Source organism: Catharus ustulatus, chromosome 1 (genome assembly GCF_009819885.2).
Source record: "Catharus ustulatus isolate bCatUst1 chromosome 1, bCatUst1.pri.v2, whole genome shotgun sequence".
NCBI classification, from domain to species: Eukaryota; Metazoa; Chordata; class Aves; order Passeriformes; family Turdidae; genus Catharus; species Catharus ustulatus.
In genome coordinates, this window is record NC_046221.1 from 129,642,180 (window position 1) to 129,652,427 (window position 10,248).

General features: G+C 40.0%; 1 protein-coding gene across 5 annotated transcripts in view; it reads left to right on the forward strand.

Annotated features, from left to right (window-relative positions):
- The window catches only part of ZFHX4 (zinc finger homeobox 4), a 154,443-nt gene that overhangs the window by 138,286 nt on the left and 5,909 nt on the right, over positions 1-10,248 (forward strand). For all 5 annotated transcript variants that reach the window (XM_033054910.2, XM_033054894.2, XM_033054927.2 and 2 more), the window contains exon 9: positions 672-6,068. In XM_033054910.2, the coding sequence (XP_032910801.1) occupies positions 672-6,068 (5,397 nt within the window). The remainder of the gene's footprint in view (positions 1-671; positions 6,069-10,248) is intronic.

Below are 10,248 nucleotides of genomic sequence, written 5' to 3' on the forward strand. Positions count from 1 at the left end.
TTCTGAATGTGGCTAGGTTAGTGGAATGCACATGACTCTTTGCTATTGATGGAGGTAAAATCAAACAGCAGTGCCTATCACTTTGAGGGTGAGATCCTCCTTGTTTAACCAACAAATAAGACCCAGTCCCAAAAGACAGTGCCACTTTCACCATCAATGGGGAAGTTAGGTAAGTGATTTTTGTCTTCATTTCCAATAGCAGGTTTCTGATCCTAGACGCTTACTGTATTATGTACTAGGAAATTTTGTTAGTTGTCACAGCATGCTCCTCCCTCTCTTCTAAGACCACTATCATCCTCTTTCTAATCATCTGTCCTACCTCTTGTCCCCTTTTTTTACTCTTTCCCTCTTTCCTACTCTTTATTTCCTTTTCTTGTTTGCTGCTCCCATTGTACCAATGGACTCCTGGCAAAGAAAAGCCCCCTATGGCACTGCTCAGCCAGATGCCACTGCCAATCTGATCATTGTGTATGAGTTTTATTCCTCTTTTTAAACTCCTGTTTGTCCCGCCTGCTTTGTTTTCTGCGACAAGGACAGGTGGTTATATTTTGTTAAGCTGACACATGGAATACTAGGTGCCTTTCTTGATTTCTGATGAAAAATAAATTAAAATGAATACTGTGTGCTTTTTCTTCTACGTGTGTAAAAGACACTTCACTTTCTTTAACTAGGTGAAAGTCCTGTGGATGAGAAAAGTACCCCTGGGATCGATGAATCAAAAACTGGAATGGAAATTAAGACTGAGGAACAGAAGCCACCTAAGGAATCTACTGAAACACCAGATTGGAATAAGAGCAGCAGTAAAGACATAAAGACCACTGACTCTATGACAGACCAGCTAAATGAGCAGCAGAAGAAGCAGCAGCTTTCTGTTTCTGACCGCCATGTCTACAAGTACCGTTGTAACCATTGCAGCTTGGCTTTTAAGACTATGCAGAAGCTTCAGATACATTCCCAGTACCACGCTATTCGGGCGGCTACCATGTGTAGCCTTTGCCAACGTAGCTTCCGTACATTCCAGGCTTTAAAAAAACACTTGGAAGCAGGCCACCCTGAACTCAATGAAGCTGAACTTCAGCAGCTGTGTGCATCTTTACCTGTCAATGGTGAACTGTGGGCAGAAAGTGAAAGTATGGCACAAGATGATCATGCACTAGAGCAGGAAATAGAAAGAGATTATGAGATGGACCAGGAAGGTAAAGCAAGTCCTGTAGGAAGTGATAGTAGCTCTATTCCAGATGATATGAGCTCGGAACCAAAGCGGACCTTACCTTTTAGAAAAGGGCCAAATTTTACTATGGAAAAATTTCTAGATCCATCTCGCCCGTATAAGTGTACAGTATGTAAAGAGTCTTTCACCCAAAAGAATATTCTTTTGGTCCACTATAACTCAGTGTCTCATCTGCATAAACTCAAAAAGGTTTTGCAGGAAGCATCAAGTCCTGTCCCTCAAGAAACCAACAGCAACACTGACAACAAACCCTACAAGTGCAGCATTTGTAATGTTGCATATAGCCAAAGTTCTACATTGGAAATCCATATGAGATCTGTGCTTCATCAGACAAAGGCAAGGGCTGCAAAACTAGAACCAAGTGGTAACATAAGTAGCGGAAATAGTGTAGCAGGGAATGTTAATAGCCCCAGCCAAGGAATTCTAGAATCTGTGAGCTTACCAGCAGTTAACAGCAAAGAAACACATTTAGATGCCAAAGAGTTAAATAAAAAGCAAGCTTCTGAATTAATTTCTGCTCAGCCTACACATCACCCACCCCAGTCACCAGCACAACTTCAAATGCAACTGCAGCATGAACTGCAACAACAAGCTGCATTCTTTCAACCGCAGTTTCTCAATCCAGCTTTTTTGCCTCACTTTCCAATGACGCCAGAAGCACTGCTCCAATTTCAACAGCCTCAGTTCCTTTTCCCATTCTATATACCTGGGACAGAATTTAGCTTAAGCCCAGATCTGGGTTTGCCTGGTTCTGCCACGTTTGGTATGCCTGGAATGGCTGGTATGACAGGATCACTGCTTGAAGATTTGAAGCAGCAGATACAAACTCAGCACCATGTTGGCCAAACCCAGCTACAGATACTGCAGCAACAGGCACAACAGTATCAGTCCACCCAACCCCAACTTCAGTCCCAAAAGCAGCAGCAGCAAAGTAATAAGCTGATGAAAGCAGAGCAAAATACCTTAGTAAGTACAGACTGCCAGCTGATAAAGGATATGCCATCATATAAGGAGTCTGAAGAAGTTTCTGAGAAACATGAAAAGCCAAAGCAAGAATTTACTAATGAGAATGAAGGACTAAAAGACAACAAAGATATGAAGAAGCCAAAATCCTCAGAACCAGCCATCCCACCACCCAGAATAGCTTCTGGAGCAAGGGGGAATGCAGCCAAGGCTTTGTTAGAGAACTTTGGGTTTGAGTTAGTTATCCAATACAATGAGAACAGACAAAAAGTGCAGAAAAAAAGCAAGACTGGGGATGGTGAAAACACAGATAAACTGGAGTGTGGAACCTGCAGTAAGCTTTTTTCCAATATTCTTATTTTGAAGAGTCATCAAGAACACGTGCATGGACATTTTTTTCCATATGGAGCATTAGAAAAATTTGCCCGACAGTACAGGGAAGCGTATGACAAGCTTTATCCAATTTCTCCATCTTCTCCAGAAACGCCACCGCCTCCACCACCACCTCCTCCACCACCTCCTCCTCCTCCTCCTCCTACTCCTTCTCAGCCTTCTTCAGCTGGAGCTGGAAAAATTCAGAACACAACTCCCACACCTTTGCAGGCTCCACCACCTACACCTCCACCACCGCCTCCTCCACCACCACCTCCTCCTCCTCCACCACCACCACCATCAGCCCCACCCCAAGTCCAGCTTCCTGTTTCACTTGATCTCCCACTTTTCCCTCCAATTATGATGCAGCCAGTGCAGCATCCTGCACTGCCTCCTCAGCTTGCCCTCCAGCTGCCACCAATGGATACCTTATCTGCCGACCTTACCCAGCTTTGCCAGCAGCAGCTGGGATTAGATCCCAATTTCCTGCGGCACTCTCAGTTCAAGCGTCCACGCACAAGAATCACAGATGACCAGTTAAAAATCTTGCGGGCTTATTTTGATATCAACAATTCTCCAAGTGAAGAGCAGATCCAAGAAATGGCTGAGAAATCTGGTCTTTCACAGAAAGTTATCAAGCACTGGTTTCGAAATACGCTGTTTAAAGAACGACAGAGAAATAAGGATTCTCCATATAATTTCAGCAATCCTCCTATAACAGTATTGGAAGATATCAGAATAGATCCCCAACCTTCAGCTGTAGAACCCTACAAGTCTGATGCATCTTTCAGCAAGAGGTCATCCAGGACTCGGTTTACTGACTACCAGCTTCGTGTCCTCCAAGACTTCTTTGACACAAATGCTTATCCAAAGGATGATGAAATTGAACAGCTTTCAACTGTACTTAACCTACCTACTCGAGTTATTGTTGTATGGTTCCAAAATGCACGGCAAAAAGCTCGCAAAAGTTATGAGAATCAAGCTGAAACTAAAGACAATGAGAAAAGGGAACTGACGAATGAGCGTTACATCCGAACCAGTAACATGCAGTATCAGTGCAAAAAGTGCAGTGTGGTTTTTCCCAGGATCTTTGATTTAATTACACACCAGAAAAAGCAGTGTTATAAAGACGAAGACGATGATGCTCAAGATGAAAGCCAAACTGAAGACTCTATGGATGCCTCTGATCAAACAGTGTATAAGAACTGTACAGTTTCTGGCCAAAACGACTCGTCAAAAAGCCTGACAGTCACAGCAGCAAGCTCTGGCTCTGGTTCTAGTACTCCTTTGATACCATCACCTAAACCAGAACCTGAGAAGGCTTCTCCTAAGCCAGAGTCCACAGAAAAACCAAAACCAAATGAAACCACCTCTAAGCAAACAGATACAACTTCCCAAAGCACCAAACCAGTACAGTCTACTCCAGCAACATCTTCTGACCCTCAGCCCTCAGCTTCTCAACCACCACAACAAAAACAATCCCAGATTGTAGGGAGACCTCCTTCTGCATCCCAAAACACACCTGTTCCTTCCAGTCCTTTGCCAATTTCAATGACTTCTCTACAGAACAGTCTACCTCCTCAGTTATTACAGTATCAGTGTGATCAGTGTACAGTTGCCTTTCCAACCCTAGAACTTTGGCAAGAGCACCAGCACATGCATTTCCTAGCAGCCCAAAACCAATTTCTTCACTCACAGTTTTTAGAAAGACCAATGGATATGCCCTACATGATATTTGACCCAAATAATCCTTTGATGACTGGACAATTGCTTAACAGCTCTCTTGCTCAGATGCCACCACAAACTGGCTCATCACATACAGCACACCCTGCTGCAGTTTCTGGTTCCCTGAAACGGAAACTAGATGATAAAGAAGACAATAACTGTAGTGAGAAGGAGGGAGGAAACAGTGGAGAAGATCAACATCGTGATAAGCGTTTAAGAACTACAATTACTCCAGAGCAGCTGGAAATACTCTACGAAAAGTACCTGCTAGATTCCAATCCCACCAGAAAGATGCTAGATCATATTGCACGTGAAGTGGGACTGAAAAAGAGAGTCGTACAAGTCTGGTTTCAGAACACAAGAGCCCGAGAAAGAAAGGGACAATTCCGTGCAGTTGGTCCAGCCCAGTCCCATAAAAGATGTCCTTTTTGTCGAGCTCTGTTTAAGGCAAAGTCTGCTTTAGAAAGTCACATCCGCTCTAGACATTGGAATGAAGGAAAACAGGCCGGCTATAGTTTGCCTCCGAGTCCTTTGATATCAAATGAAGATGGAGGAGAAAGTCCACAAAAGTACATATTTTTTGATTACCCATCATTGTCATTAGCAAAAACTGAATTATCAAGCGAAAATGAATTAGCCTCCACTGTATCAACTCCTGTTAGCAAAACTGCAGAAATGTCACCGAAGAACCTTTTAAGTCCTTCTTCTTTTAAAGCAGAGTCTAGTGAGGATATAGAAAATTTGAATGCCCCTCCTGCTGACTCTGGATATGATCAAAACAAGACTGACTTTGATGAGACTTCATCAATTAATACAGCAATTAGTGATGCCACAACAGGGGATGAGGGGAACAATGAAATGGAAAGCACAACTGGCAGTTCAGGGGATGCAAAACCTGCATCACCTCCCAAAGAACCAAAACCGCTTGTGAATGACACGCTACCAAAAGCAGCAACTACACCTACAAATGAGAATACTGATGATAAATTTCTCTTTTCCCTAACAAGCCCTTCAATACACTTCAGTGAGAAAGATGGCGACCACGACCAAAGTTACTACATTACCGATGACCCTGATGATAATGCCGATCGCAGTGAAACTTCAAGCATAGCTGATCCAAGTTCACCTAACCCATTTGGAGCTAGCAACCCCTTCAAATCCAAAAACAGTGATCGGCCAGGCCACAAACGTTTCCGAACACAAATGAGTAACCTTCAGCTTAAAGTTCTTAAGGCCTGCTTTAGTGACTACCGGACTCCAACCATGCAGGAATGTGAAATGCTAGGAAATGAGATTGGTCTGCCCAAACGAGTGGTTCAGGTCTGGTTTCAGAATGCCCGGGCTAAAGAAAAGAAATTCAAAATTAACATAGGGAAGCCATTCATGATAAATCAGACTGGACCTGATGGGACAAAGCCAGAATGTTCTCTATGTGGCGTTAAATATTCTGCACGTTTGTCCATAAGAGATCATATCTTTTCCAAACAACATATTACAAAAGTGAGAGAAACTGTGGGAAGTCAGCTAGACCGGGAGAAAGATTATTTAGCTCCCACAACGGTTAGACAGCTGATGGCACAGCAAGAATTGGATCGCATAAAGAAGGCTACTGATGTGCTAGGATTAACAGTACAGCAGCCAGGCATGATGGACAGCAGTTCCCTTCATGGTATCAGTTTGCCAGCAGCTTATCCAGGACTCCCTGGCCTTCCTCCTGTTCTTCTGCCTGGAATGAATGGTCCATCCTCCTTACCTGGATTTCCTCAAAGTTCAAACAGTAAGTCTATAAGGGGATGATTTTCTCATTTTATTAGTTTGATCATCTTGCACAGTCACCATCCCCTTCTAAGACAAAGTATATTATGCATTCATATAATGCTTGTTAGACTGGTGTGAATAACTAAAATGTACTCCTATGGGGTATACTCAGTACATTTCTCCACTGATGCTGTGACCTTGATGATTTATCTGACTTCTCCAAAAACAAACAACAGAAAAGAGAGACAAATTTTTTTTTAACCAATACTAGGTTTTTCTAACAAAAGCAATAGAAATATATAATTGTGATACTTTTTTGTTTTTGAATGATAGTCCTTTAGTCAAAACATGGGTTAGAATTTTGTATGTAAATTTTTGTATGCCAATATTTAATGTAATATTGCATTAAGCACAAAATAGATTCTCACATTGTCAGTTCATCAAGCAGTTGGTTCATCCCTTAGACCACTCCAATCTGTTTAATCCAGAATAAATGTTTAATATAAATGATGCCCAGGACCCTCTATGATATTTCTGAATAACTGCCTGCTAAAATTAAAAAGAGTTTGTTGAAGGCGTTTTATAAAGGCAGTTTCAATTGTAATCCAAATTCCAGTTTATAAAGTCATTGCATACGTGTACTGCTTCATTTGGGTTTGCACTTTTAACAGAACACCTAACTCATTTTACTGATAGTTTTGACTCTCATGTGACTCTGGGTTTTGATCACATTGGAAAGCACTCCCTCTTGCAGTAAGTTTTATTGATGTTAAGGAACCACGTTTGCTGCAGCAGGATTTCTTTAGTCCTCAAAGAATGAACCTAATGTATGTCTTTAATTAGGTTCCAATTTTACGGCCTAGGTTCATTGTGACTGCAGCCTTGCAGACTGAAGGTCTCACAGTCATCTTCTAATTTTGCATATTCATATCAAATATGTGCACAGAAGAATTAGGAAGCTGATTAACCCTCACCTCATTTTATGCAGTAATCCCACTTGCTGTTGATCTCTAAACTTTGCTTTAGAAAGCAACACACTTTGGCAAGTAAAATAAAGGCTTAATCACCAGTGTTATTAGACATATTGAGACTGTAGCAATGTCTTCTCTACTACCCAGGTCTACTTTGATTGATGATGATCATGTTATTGTTTCCCTAAGTGGTGGTCAAAGCATCTTGTTTTTCTCTTCATTGGATCAGAGAGGCTTTCCTTCCACAATGGAGTCTCTGGCTTAGTGCCCTCTGGCTTTTGTCAAACAGTTATTGGCACAGAGATTGCATATAAAGGAAATATAAAGTTGCTGTATTTCCTTCTTAATGGCATACAGTGTCCTGGTCCTAAAATGGCTGGTTGTTGTTCATTAAAATTATAGATATGGTTTCTCTATATAACTTTACTAAATAGCTTTGGCTAGGTTGACCTTCAGGTAAAAAGGACTTCAGAAAACTCAGGCTTTTTCTGTATTGTTCAAAAAAATTTACTTGAATATATAGTATTTTAGTTCAATACCAGGAAGTTCCCATGCAAAGTGTGTCTGGGGAATGGTCATGGAGGCATGAATCCACACTCTCAGCAGTGCTCAGGAGTCGCTTAGGAGGAGGAGGCTCATTGGCCTCAGCCAAAACAGTGTCTGTAACCGTTCTCTCTGTTTAAATTTACAGAAAGTTTACTCTCAGTTTCTGGGAAATATTCCTTGATACTCTTTAACTCGCTGGTATCAATGTGGCCTCAAAGTCTGTAAATTGTCCTGTTAATAACACAAAAGGCAATATTACTGGCCAGCTGTTTCATAACAATTCCATATTCAGATTTTCTAATTTCCACCAAATACCTCTTCTTTGATATCATGCACAGTGCACTGCCAATTGAGATGGATTTTTACCCTCTTTCATCTTTCATTTTCTTAAGGTTAATGAGCCCATTGTGGGCAAAGCCCACTGTGTAACCCAGCTACTAGAATCTTGTTGTTAACTTCCTCTTCTGCCATATGCTAAACAACCCTTACATCCTCCTTTTGTTGCCTGGAAGATACTTGCATGCATAAATCTCCATTCCCTAATGATACATAATGGAGCTGTGATAGTGAGTGGAAAGAAAAAAAAAAAATAAGAGAGATTATTTTAATCATTCATTATAGTAAAACAGTAATGTACTTAGATGTGCTCCAGTATATGCTCAACACTAGTATTTTCTGCACCTAATTAACCCATTTCTATTTTCTTCTCTACCCTGCTCTGTCTGATAGCTCACATTCATATTTGATGCTAAGAATCGTTTAAGAAGTATCATTTAGGAAGCAAGCTTGGCTACAGTTCTTGCAGCGTGTATGTTTTCAGCGAGCAGGACAATTGCTCTGCATCGTTCTTTGCATGAAGGATTTGCTGAAGCTCCCTGACAACTCACTATCTTATGGTTAAAGTCTACTTCTTGTGAATTCCTCTTCAAATGTATCATTTCTTCTCTCCAGGACACAAACCCAAAAATGCATTTTAGAAGAACCTCATTGGAATTCCTTATATTGAAGTATTTACTTGTTTTTACTGATGTTTACAGGGTTGATAACTGTTTTTCCTATAGCAAAGTCCATCCATTCTGTCCTACATGTTTGTTTAAGGGACACTGTTAACATTAGTAAGATCCTCAATCTGAAAGAATGTGTTTACTCAGACAGGGAACTATTGAAACTTAATTGTAAACATCATGGTTAAAATTCTCCTCTGTGATTCACTAACATCATACTTAAAATTCTCCTTTCTACTTTCCTCATCCTCAACAGAGAAATAACACTGATTAGTTTCACTGGTTAATACAAGTTTGTAAGGGATTTCAATTTCTAGCTTGACCATACAGTATTTTTTATAGATTTCTAAAATACAGAGAACCCACCTAAATTTTGCAAAATACAATGCTTTTTAAAGTGCAGTATTTGCTTTTACAAAAGGTTTGAAGTAGAACACATGAAAATAATGCTAGTTCACAAAAGATGGAACAATACAGTTCATTTTATCTTCTTTACATAGTGCTTAAACTAGATTATTACTTGTGAATATTATTAGATTTTGCAAAATTAGATAGCTTCATTTCTGAATAAAAGGAAATATTAACTTTAAATTCTGTTATTTTGTTCTTAAACAAATGGTTTTAATGTCAGTATTATTGTGTGGTTCTGAGATTATGTGTCACAATCCCCTCACCTGTGGGATACATTTTTCTAGATAATGTAATTTTACCATCTTATGGGCATCAAATGCTGAGCAAGGTCTGAAAATTACTGCAGTGTTTGCTCAGCATAATTTCTAATAAGGAGTTATTTGGTAGAATTCTAATTCATACAGAATTTTAGTTCCAGCTCATCTTTGTTCTTCAAGCTTCTTATTTTCTAGGTGACTGTAGATGGAAGAGTTCACCTGCTGTTTTCAGCTGTTCTTAAAATTCACATTCTCTTTTTTCATAGCTTTGTGTTTTGCCTATGATCCCTTGCAGAAAGCTAGTGCTTCATCTTGCTTCTAGGTGTTGATACTGGTTCTATGAACCTTTTAATGTCATCATCATTACCATAGGTTCTTTGCACATCACTTAAGCCTGGGCTGCCTTGAAGATTCACAGCAGCTTTTTCCAAGAATGCACACATCACTGGGTGGTATGTACTTAGTGGGTTTTGAAATCTTATCAAGAGAGAAATTTGATCCAGCATCAATTACTTTCATTAGTACATTAAATTCTGTTCTCTGTTTGCTTTTGGCCCATTGATAGCCGTTTCATTTTTGTATTTTCAGCCCTCCAATTGCTCCAAGGGAAAGAGAAGTCTCTCCTCTTTAGTAGTCACTTAAAAGAGTTAGCAGGATTAAAATGTTTGTTCATGATTAGTGCATTTTCTACTCTATATCTCTTATGTCTGTAAATTGAGTGTTAATGTCATCAGGTTTTTTCATTTAGTTTTGGAATCCCTCATTCCACATTTACCTTCTAATAAAACAAGTGGATTGCACTGTTCTAAAGCAATCTGTCTAGATATTTCCCTGAATTATGTATATTTCAACTAAATTCCAAAGAATATCTGGAAAATGGAATAGATCTTTCCTGTTCTAGGCATCATCACTGTGATTAGACTGAGGACATCAAAATGTACAAGGATTGAAGAGGTTAAGAATAAAACGAAATTGGAAAAATCCTAAGTAGGTGGCAAGCCCAAATAACC